The following is a 27,520-nucleotide window of genomic DNA, read 5'->3' on the forward strand; positions in this document are numbered from 1 at the left end:
TGAAATTATACAGACTATGTTCGTTCATTGGTGACAATGAAATTAAGTTGGAAATCAATAACAGTAAAATGTCTAGAAAATTCCTAAGTACTTGATAATTCAACAACCCGTTTCTAAATAATCCATGATTCAAACAATAAATCATAAAGGAAATTAGAAAATATTTCAAGTTAAGTGATAAAAACATAATCAAATCTTATGAGGCAACTAAAATAGTGCTTGGAGAGAAATTTATAGTGTTAATTAAATGCTTATATCTGAAAATATCATAAACATAAAATAAATGATGTAAACTTCCACCTCAAGAAGGTATGAAAAGGCAAGGAAATCAAACCTAAAGTAAGTAGAGGAAAGAAAATAATATGGATAAAATCAAAATCAATGAAATTGAAAAAAATTAAAAAACAATAAAACCAGAAGTTCATTCTTAGAAAAGTTTAATAAAATGGATAAACACTGAGCAAAACTGGATTGAGATGAAATGAGATAAAATACAAACTAACAATTACCAAAGGGGAGGTGAGCTTAGAGACATTAAAGAGATTTTTAAAAGAATATTATAAACAACATACTACCAATAAATAGAATAAATTAGAGGATATGGACAAATACTTTAAAAAACACAACTTACCAAAAGGTACTAAAGGAATAAAAAAAATTGTATAGCTTTATATTTATTTTTAAAATTGTGCATAATTAAAAATAATCCCGCAAAGAAAATTCTAGGCCTAAATGACTTTATCAAACATTTAAGAAAGGAAGGAAACAATGATATGCAAACTCTCAGAAAATAGAGGAGTAGGAACATTTCCTAATCTGTTTTTTGAGGCCAGCAAAACCCTAATTCCAAAATATGACAAAGATATTACAAGATGAGCAAATTACAAACCAATATTCCTCTTAAGTATGTAAAATATCTTTAATATTTGAAAATCAAATCTAACAATAAAAAAGAGAAAATAGCAAGCAGGGCTTATCTCAGGAATAAAATTTAGTTTTAACTTTAAAAAAATAATCAATATAATTCACTATATGAAGAGAAGAGAAAATGTGGATGATTACCTAAAAAATGTATTTGGCAAAATAAATCACCTATGAATAATGATAATAATTGAAAAACTTTGAAAACCAGGAGCACACATGAACTTCCTCAATTTGATAAATGGTATTTATGAAAAGTCTGCAAGTATCAAACTCAATGATGAATATTGAATGCTTTTCCTCTCAGATCAGGACTAAGGCAAAGATGTAACTCCCACCACTGCTATTCTATGTTGTATTGGAGGTCTCTGCCAAGGCATTAGAGCAAGAGAAGTGTAGTAATTGTATTAAGATTGAAAAGGAAGAAGAAAAATTGTTATTTGCAGATGATATGATTATACAGATGGAAAACCCTAATGGAGCTACAGAAACCTATTTGAATTAGTAAGTATATTTGACAAGGTCATGGGATTTAAGGTCAAATTACAAAAATCATTTGTATTTCTAAATACAACAAACAATTCTAAATTTTTAAAAATATTATTTATCTTATCATTAAAAAAAAGATCAAACAACTAGGAATAAAGATAATAAGAGACCATTACACTGAAAATAGAAAACATTGTTGAGAAAAATTAAAGAAAGCCTTAAAAAGTGAATAAATATACAATATACATGGAACTTGAAGGCTCAGTATTGTTAAGATGTCAGTGCTCCTCAAATTTATTTATAGATTCAATAAAATCTCACTCAAAATATTACCAGGCTTTATTTCAATGGAAAATGATAACTAATTCTAAGATTTATACTGAAACAAAGGACTTAAAATAGTCAAGACAATCTTCAAACTGAACAAAGCTGGAAAACTTTCACAGCATGATTGCGAGGTTTGCTATAAAGCTACAATAATAATACCATAAAACTTGGGGTATTAGCATATAGATAGATACATACTTCAACAAAACAGAATCAAGACCTGAACATATTGGTCAGTTCGTTGGTGACTTGTTTTTTAAGAAAAGTATTCGGGGAATGGGAGGTGGGCAACCATGGGTATGGGTCTCCTTTGGGAGTGATGAAAAGGTTTTGAAACTAGATGGAAGTGATGGCTGAACAACATTGTGAATGTACTACATGTCCCTGAATTATACACTTAAAATGGCTAATTTTATGTTATGCAAATTTCACTTTAACAACAGCAACAAAAGAGCATCAAGTGAATTCAATGGGGTAATGGAAAGTCTTTTCAACACAATAGAACTTGAACAACAGGATATTCAGTTGAAATTAAAAAAAAAAGAACTTTGACATTTACCTCATGCCATTCACAAAAATTTATTCAAAACGAATTGTAAATCTGTATAAGCTAAATTCTAAATGTTTTAGAGGAAAACAAAAAAGTCTCTGTGAACTTGGGGCAGGCAAAAAAAATTTTTTTTGACAGCAAACAAAAAGCACTAACCATTTTAAAAGATAGAAAAATGATGTTTCACCAAAATGTAAACTTTTTTGCTCATTGAGAGTCTCCATTAAGAAAATGAAGAAACGGGCACCTGGGTGGCTCAGTCGGTTAAGCATCTGCCTTAGGCTCAGATCATGATACCAGGGTCTGGAATCGAGCCCCTTGCCAGTGGGGAGCCTGCTTCTCCCTCTCCCTCTGCAGCTCTGCTGTTTTGTGTTCTCTTTCTCTCTCTCTGTCATATGAATTTTTTAAAAAACTTAAAAAGAAAATGAAGAACAAACCATAAACTAGGATGAAAAAAATACACATATTTGGCAAAGGATTTGTATCTGGAATACACAAAGAACTAAAACCAATCATAAATTAATAACAAAAGAATAATACATTAAATTATATTAAAAAAAAGGAAAATAAAATAAAAAAATCTTAAAGTGGGCAAAACTCTTGAACACTTCACAAAAGAAGATAAATGGATAACCAACAACAGTTAGTGTTCAATGTCATTAATTTAACAATTAAATCACAAAGATATCACTCCACACACAATGGAATGGCAATCATTAAAAATGTGGGCAAGAATGTAGAATAACCATAACTCTCAGACTTTGCTGTAGGAATGTAAAAAAGTACAACCACTTTGGAAAACTGTGGGTTAGTGTCTTGTAAAGTTAAACACATACACATCCTATAATCCATTCATTCCACTCATAGGTATTTGTCCAGAAGAAATGAAAATATCCCAAACTTACAAAACAAAAACTTGTATAGCAAAGTTCATAGCAGTGTCATTCATAATAGCTCTTAAATGGAAACATTTCAAATGTTCATTAACAGAAGAATTAATAGGCAAATTGTTATATAAACATATAATAGACTACAAGTCAGAAATTTAAAAAATTAACTACTGATACATAAACATATTAATAAATCTCCACAACATTATGTTGAGTGAAAGAAGCCAGAAATGAAAGAGTATATACTGTATAAGTTCATTAATATGAAGGTTAAGAACAGGCAAAACTAGTCTATGGTGATAGAAAGCAGATAGTCGTGTTGCCTCTGGAGCAAGAAGATTGGCTGCAAACAGGCATCAGGAAATTTTCTGGGGTAATGGAAATGTTCAATATGATTGGGGTGGGTTGACAATAAGAAAAGCTCATTAAGCTTTTTACTTCAGATCCATGCATTGTGTTTTATGTAAGTTATATCCTAGTTAAAAATAATCAGAAGAAAAGAAAAACTAGAAGAATTCTTTTTTTTAAGATTTTATTTATTTGACAGAGACACAGCGAGAGAGGGAACACAAGCAGGGGGAGTGGGAGAGGGAGAAGGAGGCTTCCCGCTGAGCAGGAAGACCAATGCAGGGCTCCATCCCAGGACCCCAGGATCATGACCTGAGCCGAAGGCAGATGCTTAATGACTGAGCCACCTAGGCACCCCATAAACTAGAAGACATTTCTAAATAAAATTAAAAAATCAATGAGAGCTACAGAAAAAGATGGATAGATTAATCATCATATATATGGCTTAAAGATGCCATAAAAGAATGAAAAAACAAATTGCAGACCAAAAATAAAAAGAGTTATAACATACAAAACAGTTTTAATAGTCTTAATATGCAGAATTTCTTTCAAATCAGTAAGAAAAACATAAGCAGTTCAAAAGAAAATTTAGCAAAAATGCTGACTAAAATAAAATACCAATAATATCCCTCAGTCCTGGAATACCACTTTGTATTTTCTACATGGAAATATACACAATGGGGTGCCTGGGTGGCTCAGTAGGTAGTGTCTGCCTTCGGCTCAGGTCATGATTCCAGGGTCCTGGGATCAAGCCCCACATCGCCTCTCTGCTCAGTGGGCAGTCTGCTTCTCCCTCTCCCTCTCCTTGCCTCTCTTTTTCTTTCTGGGTGCGTGTCAAATAAATAAATAAAATATTTTTTAAAAGGAAATATACACAAAGAGGCAATGTGTACAAGATATCCATTGTTTATAAATTTAAAAATTCAAGAAACCAGATGTATACTTTATTGTCCTTCTATTGACAAACTATAGTATAACTATATTATCGAATTAATCAAGGAAATTTTAAAAGAATGAGGTAGTTATATGTCTATTCACACTGAAAGATTTCCAATGCATGCATTAAGTAAAATACAAAGCAAGTTAAAATAAAGACTGGTTTTGATTTCAAAATCGATGTTGGGTTATTTTACAACAAAACAATTTTTAAAAGATATCTAGCTAGAGTTCCTGTTCCCCTACTCCTTCCTGAACAACTTCATTTCTACAGTCATTACGTGGGTAGAACAAGATAGGTGATCGCACCAGAGAAAGGAGAAGCTGCAGTGTCCCAGAGTGGGATGTCAGAGTCTGAACAGGGTGAAAAGGGTGCCCATGTGAACTTGAGGGGTTGGGTGCCGGTGCAGATAGGAGATTGATTGCTTTCAGGACAACTGACAAAATCACTAAACCTATTAAGGATAATGTGAAACAGTTTTATCACTAGCACAGAAGGGGTCTATAGCGACAAAAAGGGAGAACACTGAAATTAATCGTGTAGTTTGGTATTGGAAGTATTGATGTCAACCTGGGGTTTTCCGTACACAGATGGGCATAGAATAAGTATAGAAAAAAGATGTAAGTATATAAATGTATACACATATACATATACACATACATATACATAAACATATATTCTCTAGCTCTGTCCATGAAAAGGATCAGGGAACAGATACTCTAGCAGCAATAAGCATACAAAGTGCCTAGATCCTGATTTCTAAATACCATTCTCCACTAGAAGGAACTGTGGTTACTTGAAGAAATGGCTGATTCTAGGGCTGAGGCAAAAATATAAGTCTGAAATATCTTGCTGTATTAAGAAGCAAGAACGTGCTTAAAGGATATCAGGAGACATGGCCAAAAAAACACAGAATTTACCCTGATGAAGCCCCCACTGACCAGATCCGGGACAATCTGACCATCAAAAGATATGATAGTAATGGGTTATAACCCACTGAAAAAAAATAGAAAAACATGCATGTTCATATGAATATAAATAAATACATAAAGAAATAAGTTAAAAAAAATGATGAAGAGTGGGATATATACTTTGTTTCAAAGTAACTCCTCACAAAATACTTACCTAATTACTAAAGTATAAAAGAGTAACTTCACAGTGGAAAAGCCTGGCAGGCAGCCCCTTAATTAAACAATTAAAGTGAATGTAATCAGTAATGGGACAAACGAGAGTCAAATACCACCAGATAAGACACAAGGAGAACATAGATTTACTTCTGTGATATTCCTGCTACTGTGTTCCTGTGTGTAACCTGAATTTAATCAGGAAAAAAAAAAATCAAACTAACCCAAATTGAAGGCCATTCTACAAAATGCTTGGCCAGTAATCTTCATAGGAGTCAAGATCATGAAAGTCGAGGAAGGCGACTGAAGACATTACAACTAACGTAACAAGTGAGGCTGAGTTGGATTCTTTTGCCATAAAGAACATTACTGAGACAATTGGTGAAATATGAATGGAGTCTCAGACTAGATGGTTTTAACGTATTGATGTTGATTATCTAATTTTGATGATTCCCTTGGATAACATCCTAGTATGTAGGAAATGTAGGAAATTTGCACTGAAGTATTCAGGATTATGGATTATCAGGTCAGTAACTTCCTCTCAAATGATTCAGGAAAACAAGTCTTTGTTCTATACCTGCAAACTTCTACATCTGTGATTGTTTTAAAAAATGATTCTTAAAGACAACTATGTAAAATATATACAAAGTACATGATAAATATGAAAATAGAAAAACAAAACTGTGCATAGTTTTACATAGCAACCTGTGAAAATATGCAGAAGAAACTTTAGATGAAAAGTGGGTTGCATTTGAGAAAAATGGTTGGTTGAGGAAGTTAAAAAGGATTCTTGTTTGTGATTCAAAATATTTCTGTATTGCTTGTTTTTTATATAATGAATAATATATTCATATATTGCTTATATAAAATGGGATGGAAGACATAAAACTGTCACTATTTGCAGATGATATGATTATATACTTGGAAAATAAAATTAATTTGAAAACTACGAGAAGCAACAAGAGAATTCAATAAGGTAGTAGAGTAGAAAATTAGTATTCACAAATCAATAGATTTCATATATAATGGAAACAAGTTACAAAATGCAATAGAAAAAAAAACCCTATTTCTAATTGCAACAACAAAAAAAAAGGTATAGCTTTTCTAGCAGTAAAAACAACAAGATGTTGGTTCTCCCTAAATTAATTTTAGAATGTACTGTAATCTCAAAAGCAACAACAGGACACTTTTAAGAACTAAAAAAAAAAGAAAAAAAAGTTATTCTAAAGCTTATATGGAAAAATAACATGGAGAATTCTGAAAAAGAGCACTGAAAAGGAACTAAACTATCAGATGTTGAAACAGATAATAAATTTTGTATAATGAAACCAGTGTGGTATAGGTGCAAGAATAGACAATGGAACAAGATAAATATGAAATATATTTATCCAGAGATAAATATCCAGAGATAGACCTATATAAAAGTGCATCCGAAATGACAGGGGACAAGGTAGACTTTTCAATAAATGATGTTGGAAGAGCTAAATAGCCATCTAAAAAATACTGTTGGTTCAAATCTTCCATTTTATAATATGATAAATTCCACATGAATCAAATAATTGTTTGAAAAAAGTTTTCAAGTCTTCTTGAGCAAATTCCTTTACAAACTTGGAGCTATGACTCAAAATCTAGAAGCTATTAAAGAAAAGACAAATAAATAGATACACTCACATCTATAAAAATAAAAGCTTCTACTCAGCTAAAAAACAAAACTATAAGCAAAGTCAAAATATAAGTAATTAACTGGGAAGAGTATTTACAGTTTATATTAGAAGCATAGTGCCAATCTTCTTAATATTATATAAAGAGCTTCTAGAAAATGATAAGAATAAGACCCATAACTTAACAGTAAAGGGAGAAAGGAGATGAATAGTCGCTTTCCAGGTGGCGGGTGGGGAAAGTTCCTTGAATGAAAAAAAAAAAAAGCCTAAGCTTTATTCATAGTAATAAAAATATAAATTAAAACCAAAAATTCTATTTTCCTCCTATCATATAGGAAAAATTCCAACCATTTAATGACATATTATGTTGGCAAAGCTTCAGGGAAATGGCTTTTTTATTCATTGCTTGGCGAGAATATAAACTACCCCTGTAGAAGCAATGTGATGGTGTTTATCCAAAGTACAAACATGTTTACATTGGACCCACCAACTCCATTTCTGAGAAGCATCTTAATCCCACACTGCATACATAGGATGTAACATCCGTGTTATTTACTACAACGTTGTTTATAATAGCAAAGGATTTGCCTGATGATATCAATAATCATCTTAAAAATACCATCAACCTGAAAAAGCCATTAATTGGGGGTGATAAAAATAAGTCATATTACGTTCTTACAATGGAATATTTATATACTTGCTTTTAAAAAAAGAAGAGGTGAGGACAAGAAGCTACTGATACATAAATTGTGGTAAGCTTTTTAAAAAAAGCAACGCGTATAACTGAGTAAGGTATACTTTTTTTTGCAAAAAAAGGAAAAATAAAGAATAGGTTCATTTTTATTTTTTTCGTTTTTGCTTATATTGATATAAAGATATTCTGGATGAAGACAAAATTACCATTAAAAGGAGCAATGGGTTTGGGTGGAGATAGGGATGGGAACAATTTTTTCCCTACATTACTGATCTTAACAAACTAATAAGATACGGGTTATGCCGTATGAAATTGTCAATATTTAACTATTCTGACCTACAAAAATGGTGATTTCTAATAGTTACTATTGCTGTTGCCATTTTACAGATTTTGAATATATGTGAGATTCTTAAACATGGAAGATGCTGATATTATTGGAATGTTGTAATATGATCAATTGCATTAATGAGTCAACATTTAAAAAGATATCATCTGAGGAACTGGTACATTTCCTTTTATGGGATAATGTTAATTCATCAGCTTTCGCTTTTTGCCTTGACTAACTAGAATCTCAAAAATGTATTAATATTTAATGGTTATCATGTTTTCTCTTGCTCTTTTCGTCTTAATCTGTGCATGCTTAATTTTTTTTTCTGTAGTATTAAGTTTATTTATAAAAGGTGTATTACAGAAATAATTGTAGCTAAAAGAGCTGGTGATCATTCCTCTCCAGGGGAAATGGAAGATGTAAATAGTAGTGGTACATGGTCGGATAAATTAAGCCTTGATTTCAGATAGTCACATAAGAGGTACTGAAGGTCTGTGAGTCTACTGTGATCAAAGAGTCAAGACATACACAACATTTTTTGTTGCCGCTTGGATCTCTGAAGATGTTTCCCTTGTGGTTGGAATAAGGACAGAAGATGTAAGAAACAAATTATTAAGGAGAACACTGGGGACTAAGTGAAGAATGCAGATTAAACATAAATAAAAATGCAGGTTGGACCTTGAGTTCAGGGGGCTGGCGAGACATATGATCTAATCCAAAGTTTTTAAAGGTTTTTTTGTACCCTGAGTGAATATTTTCTCAAAATGACATTGTAAGCAGGATTGGGGTTGGCAGCTGTCCCAGAAGCAGAAAGATAAAACTTCATTTCACAATTCTGAGAAACACTTCCCTAAATGCACAATCACTTACTTTTATCTGTGGCTCACAGAGTGTCCTTTCCTTATGTGATGTTCTGATTTCACCAATGGTTGCAACCCAGTCTCAGATCCAAATGGTCTCTGGGAAGAAACTGCTCTCTTGGCTGATGTCATCAGCAGTCATCTTGTCAAGGTGCACGGAGTCCCCTTTGGGTCCCAGGTGAGAATATGAGAACCAGCAAGTAACTTCTCGCTCTCCCCAGCCTTCCTTGAATGATAAAGGGGCCAGGGAAAGGAAGAAAGAATAGGGAAATGGAGGGAAAAGAAGGAGGAAAGGATCAGCTAAAAAATATAGGTCTTAAGACTCTAAGTAGAAGGTCATTTAATCTGAGATAATTTTGGAAAGACGTTCTCAGCATCTTTTTCACAAAACAAACTCAATACCCTAAGAGATACAAACATTGACCAAGAAGACAGGAAATCATTAAACTTAAATGTAGATGAGATACAGCGATACATTTTATTCCAAGAGCTACAAAAGGAATAAATATAGCCATTATGTAAAGCCCTTTCTACAAATCTGAAAATAAAGAAACATTCTGGAGAGGAAGGGAAGGAATGAAACACTGCCTGATTGGAAAACGCAAACGAGCAGATGTCTGATCCAGGCAGAAGGAAGATAGACCATGTGAGGATCGTTTAATTTACAGATTAACAAAATGCTGCAGCTTCATGTTTGCTCTGCTGTCTTTTCATTCCCATGGTTTCTAGCTCAGGAAGTTGGTTCAGCATGCTTGTTTTGAGAGTTGAGAAACCAGGGCATCGATCTTTTTATTAAAAAGACTGATGGTGGGGCTCCTGGGTGGCTCAGTCGGTTAAATGGCTGTTTTTTGGCTCATGATCCCAGTGTCCTGGGATCGAACCCCACATCAGGCTCCCTGCTCAGCGAAGAGCCTGCTTTGCCCCTTTTTTTATTTTATTTTATTTTATTTTATTTTATTTTATTTTATTTTATTTTATTTTATTTTATTTTATTTTATTTTATTTTATTTTATTTTATTTTATTTTATTTTATTTTATTTTATTTTATTTTATTTTATTTTATTTTATTTTATTTTATTTTATTTTATTTTATTTTATTTTATTTTATTTTATTTTATTTTATTTTATTTTATTTTATTTTATTTTATTTTATTTTATTTTATTTTATTTTATTTTATTTTATTTTATTTTATTTTATTTTATTTTATTTTATTTTATTTTATTTTATTTTATTTTATTTTATTTTATTTTATTTTATTTTATTTTATTTTATTTTATTTTATTTTATTTTATTTTATTTTATTTTATTTTATTTTATTTTATTTTATTTTATTTTATTTTATTTTATTTTATTTTATTTTATTTTATTTTATTTTATTTTATTTTATTTTATTTTATTTTATTTTATTTTATTTTATTTTATTTTATTTTATTTTATTTTATTTTATTTTATTTTATTTTATTTTATTTTATTTTATTTTATTTTATTTTATTTTATTTTATTTTATTTTATTTTATTTTATTTTATTTTATTTTATTTTATTTTATTTTATTTTATTTTATTTTTGAAAAAAAAATAAAGACTGATGGTTTCAGCCTTGATAAAGATGAAAGTCAAATTTAGTATCCACAATATTAATATTTCATTTGTTATCACTGCAACAAAGAGCACCTACTTTTTTATCTCAGAAACAATTCAAGCCCAGTTTGATTTGTAAGACATAAAGAGGATTTCCTAGGTTTATCCTTCATTAAAAAAAAAAAAAAAAGGAAGAGAGAAATTAAGAAATTCTTTACTTAGACCAATAACAGAAACAACATCACAAACTTTTCTCTGGGATCTCTAGATCCTGTGTCCTCACTGCCCCATTTTGCTGGGAGGAAACAAGACTTGAGAGGTCTCATGCTAATTTGAAAGAGAAAGTCATTAAGCACAAGGATGCCCAAAGGCTTTGGCCAGCATCTGCTCTAGGATGCAGCTGATCCATTATGGAGAATTAAGAGACTGTAATAGGTACTAAAAGAAAAGAAGTCAATTTCTGAAAGTAGCCCAGTCTGTGGTATGATTCATTCGAGTTTAGTGATTAACTGGAAGCTCTCAGCAGTGTTAGGAGTGAACTAATGTCCCTTTCTGGAAAACCTGATCTATCCTGCATCATCTCACTGTACAGGCAATGTCAAGTTTTATGAGGTTTGAGGTTTATACAATTTGGGGAGGGGACCCTTTAAGAGAAAAAAAACTAAAATATTACTACAAAATTTGTGAGAAAAGTGAATATTTATTTTGAATGAAAAACAAAATTACAATAAATTACAAACTTGTCAAAGCTGATACAGACATCACAGAATCAATATAAACACCATATTTTTACTAATTGCCTGACATATACTATACTTCTTTTTCTTAGTTGCATAACCTGTGAGCACTTCTTCATATTGACAATTTTGTGATATAATGCTTTTAAAGAGGTAACAGAAAATTCAGCCTGAAACATGGCTGATGAAATTTGTTATAGTACTGATGGTTTTTAAAAAAAGTCAGCTTCACAACTTGTTATTGATAATGAGATGCAGTATGCTGGGATGCATAAAACATGACTTTGTACCCAGGTGTACCACATCTTCAATACTGCTACAGGTTTTGTGCCATAAATACAGACATTTGGATACATTTCACACAAATTCCATCAAGAGAGAAAAAATGATCATGCATTGATAATTATATATTGTGCATTATTGAGTATACTCAACTTCTTTTTCTAGGTATTAATGAGAACTAAATTCACCTCTTGAAAATTTACACATCTGAAAGTTAGAAGACTTTCCCACAAGCTATTTGGCTCCATACTTTTCTAACATTTTTTCTCCTTCATTATCCATTACTTCAATGCCAGGTGCAATAAGACATGTTTATATCATGATTCAACATATGATTCTGCATTTTTTTTTTTTGTACAGGTTTTAGGGAAGTGGCATGGTGGGCAGTAGGATTATTCCTGGAAGCCATTCCTACCAGAACAGCTCGCAGTAACTTAACTGTACATGAACATTTGTGACCCACATACATATAGCCCACAAAACTCAAACTTAATATATTCCCAACTCATCTTTCCTTGGTAGGAGCCTCAAAATTCCTGTGCCCACTCCAACCCTCACCCCCCCACCGCCCTGTATGAGGGGAAGAGTGACAGAGAAAGTTGAAGTGAAAGGCAACAGTCTTAACCAATCACAGTTAAAACATTTTGCAGTTTCAGTTGAAACATATGAATATGCAATCGCATTAGCAGATTTTCTCCCAGAGCCCTGGAAGGAGCTCATCTGTGCAAGGGAGGGAGCTCTGAAGCTGCAGCTTTATTGGTTTCATGATGAACCCGCATTTACAAGCTGGCCATGTAAGCACAGTTTTAAAATAATGGGTCTGCCTCTATGTCCATACACATGGCCATAAACCCAAGTTAAGACCTCAGCATATTTGTTCCATAATTGCTCTCATGCTCTTCTTTCTGTCTCTAACTCCAGCTTCTCTCCCTTTCCCTAACCTTCCACATTAGCCCTGTCTTGCTCCATTTTGTTTTCGTACTTCCCACATCAGAATTTTAAGCTGATTGTTAATTGCCTCATTGAAAAGATGAAAACTTGATTCTCTAAAGAGCAAGTTTCCCTAAATTTAGTAGAGATGTGTTCGGATTAACTGTGGATTGATCAATTGATGGTGGTGGTGAGTGATGAGAGTTACTTCCTCCTGTAGCCAAGTATGTGCTTGTATGTATGTCAGGTGTGATAGCTGCATTCATATCTACTCTGTCATTCAATCCTCACAACATTCCTATAAGGTAATAAAGTTATTAATTACATTCTAAGAAATGGGGCAATGAACTCAGAGTTTAAGTAACTCGCCCAAGAACACACAGCTGGTAGGCAATAGAGGATTCAATTGCAGTGATACCAACTCCCAGATACTTAATAATGTCTATGTGGGCTGAGAGCAGGAAACACTGATGTCAGTGGACCCAAGTTCTATTCATCAGGCTTAGACTGAGTATCCTTTAATGTCTATGCAACTTTCTCCATTCACTATCTCAGGCATACCAAATCCTTTGTCTAGGCCCAGAGCACATCCACAGGCTCTTCAAGATGGAAAGTCATGCACAGGAGACTTTGTTTTGTATCTCCGTGTGACTTCAAGCGTCTTTAACATTTAGACAATATGCTATTCAAAGCACGGGAGTTCAGAGATTATAGGGATGTCGTAGACAGTTATATTTTTTCTGCAGATGCTAACAGTCCTCAGATATCCGTAAACAAAGCTTACTTTGGTTATTCAGAGAACAAAGAACCTCTTCAAAAGACTAGTCTTTTGAGGGGAGTAAACCTGAGACTAAGCGGAAGGAAAAGAGAAATTATGAAAGGAAACATACAAAATAAGTAGTAAAGTATCAGGCTATAAGGATGAGCATGACAACAAAAATAACCCAAAGAAAATGAATGGAAATTTTCTAAATCATAAAAAAAATCCTCTCATTGTCATCACTGGTGGGCCTCGGGTTAAAGCAGTAACACTGCTTGCGTTTTACTCTCGCGCTGACTTCATAGAGATAATAGAACCAGGACACCCTTTGGTTTCCTACCCCCAAACACAGAAACCTACCACCATATGCTCTGATCCTATCATCCTTTCCTCTTGTTCAACAGACCAGAACAACTCTCTTTTCTTGTATTTAAGGCCACTTACTTTGTGGATTATCATACCAATGTGTGTAGTCAGAAATCTTACTTGGTCCATTAGTCTGTTTCTTCTATACTCGTGTTTTTCCTCTCATTGGAATATTCCCACTAGCTTCACAATGGTTTGTTATCACATTAGTACATGTATATAATATAAAAAGGTAAATGGTAAATTTAAACTTGTTAGGAGAAAGAGCAGTCCCCTACTTTACTGCCACTCCTGCTTCCCAGAGGCAAACTCTGCCAACTGTCAAAGCTTCCCTCTGGAACTTACCTTCCCATTTCCAAACTCCCAACTTGCTGTTATGACTATTTATTAAATTTTTTTAGTTTTTACTTTTTAATTTCAGACATTATTAATTTCCCACTAAGAAAGATTAAGAGCATAAAATCACAATTTGTGGTTATGACAATATTCAGTGTTTTCATCATGATGCGGGTATAAAAACATCGTTCTCAGGCGGGGCACATAGTATGCTGATTTCATTTCCTCTCTGTAGAACTATTTTCATTCCCAGGAGTTAACAAATATTTTTGTTTGCATATTTGTTTACTTTTCAGATTATCAATCACTAACTTATCCAACACTGTCTCCAGAGCTCTCTAAATAAATGCAATAAATAGATGGAAAGGCAGATTTATGGGAATAAGAGCATTGGATAGTAAATATGTGGGTAAATAGAAAATATTTTCTTTAATTTTCCTCTTTAATTTCTTTAAAAGTACTATTGACTGTTTAGAACAATAACAATAACATGATATTGTAGGGTTTATAGTATATATTGAAGTAAAGCGTATGTCAAGAGTGGTGCAAAGGATAAGGCAGTGACAAATGAAACACGGGTACATGTTTTATAGTTTAAATGAAATGATGCAACATTAATTGCAAGTAGACTGTGATAAGGATATATACTGTAATGTCTAGAACAATGACAAAAAATAAAATATTAAAAATATTTTTTTAAAAAATATAAAAAGAGCAGGAAAGGAGCAACAAAGGGGGAAAAAGGGAAATAAAGAAAAGCAATATCAAGACAACAGATGCAAATTTTAACATATCAGTAATTATATAATGTAATTTAAATAATGTATTTATAGTTTACACACACTAATTAAAAAGAAGAACTTATTTGACTGGATAGAAAAATAAGACACAACTATACATTGTCTACAAAATACTCACTTTAGATATAAAAACACGAATAGGTTGAAGTTGAAAGAGTGGCAATATAGGCACCATGCTAATGTAAGCTTTAAAAAGCCGATGCAGCTACATTAATATTACTAAAGGAGGCTTCAAGACAGGATTCTGAGAAATAAAGAGGACTGTTTCATTATGATTAAAAGATCAAGTCATTAGAAAAACATTAAAATCCTAAGTATGCATGTACCTAATAAAAAGGGCTTCAAATACAAGAAGTAAACATTGACAGGACTCAAAGGAGAAATGAACAAATCCACAATTACAGTTGGTGAGAACATTTACTAGGCTACTACTAAACACTAGGATGCTGCATTAGTCTTACACATATGATTTCATTTACTTTCTGCAATTTCCTAAGGTTATCTGGTTTATAATAGCTTAAAAGAAAATACTTTGCAGTATTTACTTCAATTCAGGTATCATGGGAATGATCAGTTTCTAGAAAGTTTGAAATCATTTCCATATAAAGTCAACCTAATTCCAAGCCTTTCGTGGATGTAATTATTTGATAATTGTTTCCGTTTTTTCCCTTAATCTATTCAATTTGGGCAATTTAGAACTTAAAAGGGCTTTCCTGACTTAGTCCTACTGGGATTCTCTCACTTGGATTTCTATCCCCAAGACAAGACGCACACACACAGAGGCACTACATACACATCAACAAAAAGCACTACCCTTCAGCTCTACTGAATTTCAGTAAATCACCGTTCCCTCTTAGCCTTGGGCTGTCACACTTGTTCCTTTATAAAAATGCTCTTCTTCCTCTATGCCTGGCTAGCAGTTGTGGACTGAGAGATGTGCCACACAACACCTTTTACTTCCCTTTCACAAGGCTTATATTTTATTATTGATTTTAGTAAATTCCATCAGAATAGGGCATTTCTCTCTCATTATTGCATTCCCAGCTAGCACAACCTGCTGAATGAGATCATTGCTGAATAAGTTTTTCTTACAGTAGCTGTGTTTAACCTATTCCATTTGTCATACTAGTTCTGCTAGATCTTTGTAATTTTATCTTTGCCTTCTCCTTTTCTTGGTGTCCTAATTGGTTTTCCCCCCACTTCGCCACACACACATTTTGGAGGATATATATGTAGCCTATTTTAAATTCTACCAGTGGATATAATTAAAGTTTCTTAATTAAAAAAAATTCTTAAATGTTTATAACTCAAAGTTTAAAAATCAGTAAGAAAATATTTTTAATTCCTGTTTATGCAAGAGGAAGAATTTTGCACTTTTATTTCCCAATTCCAGTTCCCATCTTCCTCCTGTCTGGTTTCCTTTATAATAGATGGCCACTTTTACATTTATAACATACTTTTACATTTTATATAGTTTATATTTCTAAACCAGCCAAGGTTCATCAGGAAGGCAAGAAGACCCCTCTGCAGGGAGGCTAATAGCTGTCTCCATTAGGTCATCCTGAAGGGCAGGAGGAGGGGCAGGTAGGGTTGGGAGCGCACCAGGTTGGGGTGAGGGGGTTGTGGTCAACTTTTACATACATATTTGTGTATGTTACAATAAGTTAGACTTCCTTCTAACAGTTTAATACTCATTGCCTCATTTCAAGCCTCAACTTCCTATGCTTGGATTAATTTTTATCAATATTCATCATTGCCTATGCTTCAGGCACTGTGTTAATATACTACTGTATAATTTAAATGTTAACATTAGAAGTGAATTACTATACAGCTAAGAGTTTTGAATAAAAATATTTTTCACTGAAAGTCTCATCAGAGAAATATGACTTTAAAATACTTATTTCTTGGGGCGCCTGGGTGGCACAGCGGTTAAGCGCCTGCCTTCGGCTCAGGGCGTGATCCCAGCGTTCTGGGATCGAGCCCCACATCAGGCTCCTCTGCTATGAGCCTGCTTCTTCCTCTCCCACTCCCCCTGCTTGTGTTCCCTCTCTCGCTGGCTGTCTCTATCTCTGTCAAATAAATAAATAAAATCTTTAAAAAAAATAAAAAAAATAAAAAAAATAAAATAAAATACTTATTTCTTGGATGCTCACACTACCTAGTTTTCCAATTTACAAGTCACCCATTGTGTCTAGGTTTGGATAACTGTTCATGAATTCTACCTAGAGCACTATAAATTTTCTCATTTCCTAATTCACTTTAAAAAAAATTTAAGTTATCTCTACAATCAGTGTAACCCTGATATCAAGAGGCATATGCTCTACCAACTGAGTCAGCCAGGCACCCCAAATTTCACTTTTTAAAAAGAAAAACAATATCTTTAGTCACTGTTTGTCTTCCAATTATTTCTTTGGTAATATCAATTATGCAAACATTGGTTCTTAACGCATCCTCTGTAAAGTCGATCTACTTCTCTGGTCTTCTCAAATTTTTGAATTCAGCAAACTGTGGCACAAGAGTCAAATCCAGCCCACCGCCTGCTTTTGTAAATAGTTCTAATGGAACACAGCCACACTCATTTGTTTACATGTTGTCCATGGTGGCTTTCATGCTACAATGGCCTGGTTGAGCAGGTAAAATATTTTCTAAGTCCTTTATGAAGTAAATTTGCTGACCCCTGCTCTAAACCCATCACCTGCCCCCTTCACAAGGAATGAGACATAAAATATTAACTTTCAGGCTAAAACAAAACAATGTGTAAGTCTGACTCTGCATCCATCATTTCTCCCCTGCACATGTTAGGAGCAATCTTCCTGTCTGGCATCTAATTCCATTTCTCTTCTCTTCTAAAACCTTAGTAATCCCATCTGTTTTCTACTTTCTGACTCCTCATCATTACCTTAATATACAGACACTTCTCCTACCAAAAAAGAGAGCAAAATAAAAAACTGATCCTAACCCCATCCCACAGCTAGTTTCTTCCTTGCTGCTTTCGCCGAACATCCTATGTTCTATACTTGGGGCATCCACTTCCTCACTCCAATCCTACTTCTTTCCCCACTTCAGACTCCTGTCATGTCTCCTTTCAAAAATTTAATTCATATTCTAGCTTCCTACTTGACGGCTCGGNATTCGACGCTGTTAGCCATTTCTTCTCTTGAAGCATTCTTTTTTTCCAACTTCTGGGATGAATCACTCTTCTGGTTTTATCTTTGTGGCCATCGTCTTTTGTAAGCTATACTCTGTTGTTTCTTCCCTGTGCTGTCTTTTTTACTAACCTGCATGAACCGATTATCTTCTGTATGTTGAGGATTCCTGACTTTATAACCCAGATCACTCTCATGTTTAAGGATCACATACCCAACCAGAATGTCCAATAGCAATCTTAAGCTCCACAGGCTCCAAATCAAAATAATTGGTTTTTCTCTCAAAGCTGCTGTTCCTCTCGTGATTACTGTATCCATGAATGGTACTACCCTCCACCCAGCTGCTCAAATACACCTCGGAGTCACTCCTGAATCTTGTCTCTTCCTTCTACCATACGCAATTTATTTCCAAGCTCTCGCAGCATTTCCTCATAGATTTCTCCCTTTTGCTCCATTTCAGTGCTCCTGGCAGAGCACTAGCATTCCTCATCTCTTCAGAAGTCTCTTTACCTTCTCCTCTAGCCCCCTCCAATTCAACTGAAGATTGATAGATTATTGATCATGACATAACCGCACTTCAAATCCCTCAACACTCAGGTTAAATTTGATTCCTCTAATACCTTTAAAAAAATCATGACCTTCACCTTCTGGTTTATTCTTCCCTTCTCTTACACATAAGGATATAGCCATGTTCATCTTCATTCTCACACACATTTTCTATGAACCTTGGTCAACCTCTGGGATTTCACATAATGGGTTGGATGACACTCACACTAAGCTGCCTAACTTCCACTCAATTTCAACTTAGACATCACTTCCTCAGAGGACATCTGGGATCTCCATCCCCGTTCCAGATTAAGTGGCACTCTTGCACTCCTATCACAATTCACATACATATTATGTAACTGTGCTTACTTCAAGAACATACTTATGAAGATATGGGCTATTTATACTTTGTTTATATTATCAAGTTCGGTACAATGACTGGCACTCATTATTTGGATATAGAAATTAAACTGAATCATCTTTATTTTCATCTATTCTTGTCTTTGTGATTTGGGAGCATTTATGAGCCTTGCTTTCTATTGATTCAAATTTCTGCTTTGCATTTCTGGTATTTATCAAGTTTGATGCATCTAATTTTTCTCCTCTTTTTCAAATGCACGTCATTTTTATTTTTCCTCATTTCTGCCCATTCCATTTTCATGAACTGCACAACTTTTTAGCTAAAATTAAGCATACATTCTAATAACCTGCTATGGCAGTAATCTATTTTAGAGCAAAGAGAGTATCAGAATTGTCAGGACACTGTTTTTTGTTGTGTTTTGTTTTTTGGTGTGCTGTATTGTTATTCTTAAGTCCTACAACTGTTTGGCTATACCTGAATCCTTTACAAAAAATTAAGGATGGAAGGCAATAGAAGAAGAGGTGAAACGGAAGCATTCATAACAGAAAGGACAAACTTCTTTGCCACTATCCACCGCAGGTACATGCAAATCTGATACCAAAAAAGTAGCAACAACATTATTACATGCAAGTGTGTCTTCTATTTAAAAGTAGTGATCAAAACAAATACCACTCTTGGCATTCTCTTAGAAATAAATGATTCTTGGGTGGTAGAACTGAGGAAACACTACATTCCAATGTTCTAAAAAATATATTCAGAGTGTTGGCTGCTGCATAGAAGGGGAATGGTTATACATAATTCATTTGAAGTTTAGAATATGACCACTACCTGCCCTATTTATGTTAAGTTATTCAATCCTTCTTTGATTCTTCTAAGGGTAATTTAGTATATGCGTACATGTGTATGTGTGTTGGGTGAATGGAAGGTTTCTCACTGTGCATTCATACTACTGCCACTTTGGCCATAATTTTCATGCACTAATTGTGTTACTGTTACTAAACGAGGCCAGGAATGCACTGACCCAATTCTGCCCTTTTTGATGGCAGCAATAATTAACTTGCCAGTTAAAATTAAGAAGGGACAGGAGGACCAGGGAAAGGTGATCTTTAAGTATTATATTAAAGTTACGTGACATTAGCATAAATCTTTCAATATTGATAATGCACACATCAAAGCAAATATAGGTATTTCTCACAGTTAAGGAGTCTTTAGTAGGTTCCAAAAATAGTAGCTTTCCTATGTAGGAAAGACAACTACTATGCATATTTTAAAGTTACCACATCAAACACATGGCTCTTTTGCAAAGCATCATAGCAATCTGAAAATGAAAAAGAGTTCATATTTTCAAATAAACACAAAATAAACCATTTAATTCTGAATAAGTAGTAACAACTTTATTTTAACTCAACGTGCTGAAATGCAAAAAATATTTTCAGCAACAAGATACAAAAAGTATGTATCTCATCATTAACATCAGCTGATTAAAAATGAGGCTGAAAAGTTCAATATAAGTCTTTACACATTTGAATCTTGAAAATCAAGTTCCCCCAGAATTAATTTTTAAATAATTTTAGAATTTTATTTTCAAAAATGGGACTCACTTAAGTTGTATCTTCATTCTAAAAAACTGGATGTGAAATTAACTGGGTTACAGTATACAATGATAAACTCTAACAAACAGAAAAAGATTTAAATATAAGAATTCCTTTTTAAACATAAAGTCCACATACTGCAAACAGAAGACACGGTGTGGTGATTTCATTCCTAGCGAAGAGGAAGTCTTGCATATGGTAGGCACTCAATATTTGTTCAACTAGACCTAAAATTGACATCATTCCATGAACAAATAAAGTAGAGCTCATAATCTATATAAAAGAGGTTTGCAAAATACTCTTATGTGCTGAAAGTGCTGTCTTTATAATCTGAAAACAGTAAAACCCACCCACCCACCTCCTTTTGCAAGAATACATTGAATATTTTTATTTTATCCAAAGAGCAAGAATGTCCAAGTCAGAATAATTCACCTTTCAAATACCTTGCTATGAGGAAAGCTTGTTGAGTTGCATTTTAACAAAACAATTTACTGAAGTCTCTAGTGTTCTAATTTAGTAACACTGGGTAGTGTATATGATCCACATTTTCATAAAAAATTGTACTTAGTTTTTACATTTATGCACAAAACTTAAATGGGTAAATCAGTAATTTTATTTTTGGCAATTTAAATTCTAACTTAGGTCTAGTTTAAAAAATAAGCTAATAATGTTCATGACAAGGTTTTAAGAGATCTCTGTGAATATTTTAAAACTTAACTTTAAAACTGATGTCCTAAAAAGGCACTGTTTTCACATTTCATCATGCAGTAAATTGTCACATTTTTGAAAATTATAATTTCCTACCAACTGTCCCCCCAAATAAGCACATTTAATGAAATATTCCAACCTGAATTTTCAACATTTAACTGAGTCCTATTTTCAGAAATTCACTCTTCTGAACATACCACACGCAAGTCCAAGCAAACACAAGTACGTGTACACATACACACACACACTTCCAAATGACATAATACATGCATGGTTCTCCAATTACTATTTCAAGACAATGACACACGAGTATTCAAGGAGGTAACAATGGCAAGCCATAACATTATGGCACCTTCATATTTGTGCTCTAAATACCAATATATGTTAAAATTTAAAAATGAAAAAGGCACAAATACAGTGTTTCTGTATCTCAAGCTAATGAACAGATCTCCAATGGTTACTTTGAAAACATGTAACATTTAAAATCACTACTTTTCTAAGGAAAACCTCTGTTTAGGTGACAAAAGGGAAACAAGAGCAGGCTGGTAAAAGGCAAAACTGCTCAGGACAGAATCTGTGCCTACTGAAAACAATGTGTGTAGTTTCAAAATGAAAAATTAGAGCACTCACGTCAGAATACATTAAGTTTTTTTTCATTGCCTCAAGAACCCACAATACCAAAAAAAAGAAAAAAAAAACAAACCCATAATAAATAAAAAAAAATAAATCAACTATGATACGATTCTGTTAGTATAATAGTAGGCATTATATTATCTGAGAAGTGGACATTTCTACAAACGTGGATATTCTCACAGCACAGTGTTCGACGTTTTTGGTACAAAATGTGCTACCAAACTTAAAAACAAAAAAGCAAAAAACAACTTTATAATAAAACCCTTTAGATCTGCAAGAAAAATTAAGTAAGTAGGTAGGAGCAAGCTGCAGTGTTCATTATATGGGTGTTATTACTGAAGTCACTATCATTAGAAATGTAGATGGAAGCAGTGAATTAATTCACAATGAGCCTGGGTGCATTTGATATCAACGGATTTACCAGTACTTTTTGAAAACAAGGTTCTATAGCCTGAGGAATTTTGTTTAAAGACCCTGGCAAATTTTTTAAAACAACATGTGCATGTATGTGTGCGTATTAAATTTGTACATTGTAAATTTAATGGACTCAATCCAGTTAAGGAAGTTGGGTTCTGCTCCCTACATTTTCTTACACAGGATGGAGTCCAATAACATGTAAGAATCCTTCAATCCCAACGGATTTTACCAATTTCAAATATAAGTTAATGTAAGAAAGATTCCAATTAAACTGCACAGAAAGAAATGAACTTATCTGAAAATATGATCTTTTCAAACTACAGTTTGTTGTGGATAACAAATACTTATATGACAGTGTTTGTTTAATGTAAATATGAATCACTCTTTATATATTAAGATTGCTTCAGTGAATACCTAACAAAGAGATAACAAAAATAAAATCTATTTTAAAACCTCAGGCTTCATTTTTCTCCTTTTGTCCTAAATTCAAAAATTAAATAAACACATCATACAAATTTTAATCTGGAGAATAAAGTATATATGCGAATATATAGGTATATGCGTTTTTTTCCAGTGACACTTTTTCCCTTGTGGTCAAGTACAAATCTTGCCTAAGAAGCATACTGTCACTATTACAGGAAATCAGATGCAGTGACTTGCCACTGATTGCTCCTACGTCTCTGGGACAATGCACCAGAACAGACCTCCATGTGAACAGAGCTATCCAAACACTGAACATGTGTATGTGTTTAAAGCTAAATTCATTTATAATAAAGAACTGGCCCATGAAAAGCAGTTTATAAATAGTTTATCCTGTTCACATTATGCAGAATTTCAGTATCATCCACAATGTTAGTACAGTAACTGAAACCTAGAAAGGAGAAAGCTAGGGGGAAAAAAGGTTCAGAGTGTGGCCTGTGTGTTTCTAAGGGTTCTCTCCTTAGTCTGCAAATATCAGTTCACTGTTTTAAGGAGAGTAGAGTATCCAGGATTTGTTTATTGTTCAACTGCCTTCTCCAAAGTGTGATAAGACAGTAATAAATTCAATAATAAATATCTGAAATTCAAACCAATTTAACTATAATCAAGGATATCTTTCTTGTCTATTATTACAAACATCCCAATTGCCTCCGTCAGTCTTAAAAAATTCTTTCAAAAGTTAAGACACAATTAATTATACCTTAATACCCTCAAAAAACAAAAAAAAATATATGTACCATTTAGCATATAAAAATTACACATTAAAAGTGCATATATATCTTTCTTAATTGGCCCAACTCATTAAATTTACATTTGGTCATCCTTACTTTCAACATGGACAGAATTCTTCATATAAATGTAGGTTACTATAAATTAAAAAAATTAATTCAGCACAAAACATGCTTTCTTTTTATTGAAATCTTAACCTCAATCAGTTCTCAATCATTGTAAACTTGAATACACCCACAAAAAAACACAAGCAAAGGTTTGTTATGCTTCTCTTAGTCTGTTGGACAGTTAACACAGACAAACATCACAAATTTTACTAAAAATTTGGGCCAACTCATTGCATATTTGCCCCCTGAAATGAAAAATAAATTAGAATTGAAGCAGTGTATTGCCGTAACTTACCTTCAAGGTAAGCAGGTTCTCCTATATTTATAGAACTTAGACTGGAGACATTATCAGTAATCTCCAATACAAGTGCTTTTAAGAAGAACCTAGTTTTAAACTTTGAGACAGTGAAGGACAAACCCTATAAAATTCATTTTGCCTTTTTCTCAAACTAATGGAAGATCCTTTTGAAACTTAATATCTTCAGTTATCATCAATATTACTGCATTATGGAGCTAGTGCAATCCTGCATAGCCTTAGTCAAAATGACAAGGCACAATAAAAAAATTAAAGTATTATATGAACAAGAGAAGTCATTGAAGATAATTTAAGGCCTTGAAGTGAATTAGAGTATAATCAGTCTAATTTAAAGCTGAAGAATAAACCATAAATTATCCACCTGAAATGCAAGCAATATGCTTTTTCAGCTTCTGTTCTGTGGACAAGACAACAGAAACAACTCTTGTTTATGGTTTGTGTATTAGAATCCTTCTGGACCTGGAGGAGTAAAAGTCAATTCCATTTTTCTACAGTTCATGGAAGACTTCAGGACTGTTTTAGCCGTTTGCGTGGAATGCCAAACTGTGGACACTGTGCAGATGCTAGTGCTCGGAAGGCTTCTGCTACTAAATGAGGGTGAGACTGAATCATGGACTTCCACCCTGATGTTTCCATTATGTCCGCTGCTTGGCTGGAAAATAAAATTAAGTTATGTTTATTAAACAGTACTTTTCAAAATATATCATTTAAAAAAAAATCTTACAAATTTCAAAATGTTTTAAACACTTTGCCTCACTCTGTCATCAAGCCCTGTGCATTCATGAAAATACCATCTTTACCTTACTGGTATCTTCTGTTGTAACTAAAACTAGTAAATTATTCTGGAAGTTCTATACTCTGGAAGTATGTGATACTTTTCTCCATAGTCCTAACTCCCACTGTTACCATTTCTGTACCAGGTCTTTCAAGAGCTTTCCCCTGGCTGTTACACACAGGTTTTCTCTAGAGTTCCAACTTTTGCCCTCTGCTCTTCTCCCTTCATGTTCATTACTCATTGTATCATATCCATTCATGATGATAATGACTGATTTGCTAAACCTAAGCCTCCCTACAAGGTACACTCCCAACCACTTTTTCTCTCTATTTCGAAGGGCCTCAGGACCTACAAATTCAGAATCATCAGGTAAGAGCTCAACATGTCTCTCTCTATGCCCGAAATTCTTCTTCCCTCATTTCCAAACAGCTAATGCTACCATTATCACCCAGTGTTTCAAGTCAAAAACCTGAGTCATCCAAGACCCTGTCCTTTAAATCAATTATCAAAAGCCCTATTTTAATTCCCAAAGATATTTCGAATTCCCAGTCAAGGTTCACACCATCTCACATTTGGATTATCAGAACAGTCTCCTAATTTGTCTTTGTTTCCTATCTTGCTCCTCTCAAACCAGGTTCCATCAGCTGCTTAGTAACGCAAACAGGTTTACATTTCATCCTCTTCTACTATTCCCCATTGCCTGTATCCAAGTTCTTCAGATAGAGAAACAAGTTTTCCTACTTCCTCTCTCTACCTATGCACCCTGTGCTTACATGCTTGGGCATTTCACACACTGATACTGAATTGTTCACTGTGTATCAATTGAGCATGCAGAGTAAATATTGAATTGCTTGAACAACAAATCTAGTTATCCTTGTCTCTTTCCTCCCTTGCATCCAACCACCAAATAATATCCAAATATTAGATTGTCCTTTCAAAATATTGTATCTTTCCATTTCTCTCTAGACCCAACTACCACCAATCAAGTCTAATTTCACCCTCCATCTCTTCCTGAACTACTCCAATAACATTCTAATGTGTCTACCCGTAGTTAACCTTGCTCAACTACCATTACCAGCTCGAGCTCCCCAATCTGATAAACTCACACTTCTTCCCTCTTCTTTTTCTTTCTTTTTTTTTTTTTAAGATTTATTTATTTATTTATAGATACAGCCAGCGAAAGAGGGAACACAAGCAGGGGGAGTGGGAGAGGAAGAAGCAGGCTCATAGCGGAGGAGCCTGATGTGGGGCTCGATCCCATAATGCCGGGATCACGCCCTGAGCCAAAGGCAGACACTTAACCGCTGTGCCACCCAGGCGCCCCACTTCTTGCCTCTTCCATACCAGAGTAACTCCTACTAATACTTCAGGTATTTATACAATTCCCCCAAAAGGCTTTCTTCCCCTAGTTTTGGTAAGGTTCTTTTGCTATATGCTTGGATGGGTATGCTATATATTATCCATTGTTACACTTTATTTCAATTACCTGTCTAATTCCTATTTGCCTCCTACTAAACTATAAACTCCTTGAAGGCAGGAGGAACATTTGTCATGTTCACCACTATATTCTTTGTATAAGCACAGTGCCTAGGGTATTTAATGGATAATAAATATAAATATCTGTCAAATGAATGATCACCTACAGCTTCATGTTTCTATACTTTAGACTGAGCTATCTTTTCTGTTAACAATGCCTGTTATTTCCTTCTTAGTTTTTCTAATTCCTATTCATGTTTAAAGGCTCAGATGTCCTCTCCAGGAAGCCAACCCTAAACCATCCAGCCTTTATCCAGTGCCCTGTACACATCTTCTTTTATCACATTATTTACCACATTATAATACTATAATCACGTACTTAGTTTTCAGCATTAGATAAATTTCTCAAGAAAAGGATTTTTCCTAATCGTTTTTATATGCAACTCCTTAGCATGGTGCTTGAGACACAATAAATGCTAGGTAAATGTTTGTGGAACTAAACAGCAGCTAATAACAAAACAACTTTTTTCAATTTGCCTGACATCATATTACCTCTATGTCATTATGTTTGTAATTTTAACTAATTGTTCAGAATCACATACATACATACGTCTTACTATACCTGACATTTTCATTTATTTAATTCAACAAATATCTACTGAAGATCTGTACATACAACAGCTTCTCCAGGGGATGTGAAGTAAACTGGTATTTTTTGACAGTGAAAAAAGCTGTACAATGTAAAATATTTTCTTAACAGAATAAAACTAGAACTTGAAAGTGGCTAAGTACAAAGGATCACAAAATTATCATTTACTGCGAATAACGTTATATTTTAGATTCAAATGCATTTTCAAGGATCATATACCATGATAACGTATTATCACACACTAACCAATATACAGAACAATCAATAATTTAAAAGTAGTCACGGATGAAAACAATGGGAAGTAATTAGGTCAACACTCATTTTATTGTCTCTAACACTGTCTTTTTTTCACTTATATCAACTTTTGATAATATGTGAAAATGGACTGAAGGCTTTATAGGTAGAAACTAATCAAAGGCAGGTGCAAATTCTTCAAACTATCAACTCTTCACCTTTTTGGATTTTGAATAATTATAAAAAGTAGACAAATTACTCTAAAAATGAGAGAAGAAAACATAAGAAGGGAATAATAAGTTCTAGGTCATATTCAGAAGCCGCAGCCTTAGAAAGATGTAACATCTACCAAACCTCTTACAGCTTTACCAGAGAAAGGAAAGAACAAACTGAACTATTTGGGAATATTAGGCAGCTAGTCTAAATATCATA

General features: G+C 33.5%; 1 protein-coding gene across 1 annotated transcript in view; it reads right to left on the reverse strand.

The window, feature by feature from the left end:
* Positions 1–23,697: 23,697 nt before the first annotated feature.
* Positions 23,698–27,520, reverse strand: part of SPOPL (speckle type BTB/POZ protein like) — a 65,239-nt gene continuing 61,416 nt past the window's right edge. Inside the window, exon 11 of the mRNA XM_040645381.1 lies at positions 23,698–24,606. Coding sequence (XP_040501315.1) covers positions 24,462–24,606 — 145 coding nt within the window. The 3' untranslated portion in view covers positions 23,698–24,461. The remainder of the gene's footprint in view (positions 24,607–27,520) is intronic.

This window comes from Ursus maritimus, unplaced genomic scaffold (genome assembly GCF_017311325.1).
Source record: "Ursus maritimus isolate PB19 unplaced genomic scaffold, ASM1731132v1 scaffold_1, whole genome shotgun sequence".
Taxonomy (NCBI): domain Eukaryota; kingdom Metazoa; phylum Chordata; class Mammalia; order Carnivora; family Ursidae; genus Ursus; species Ursus maritimus.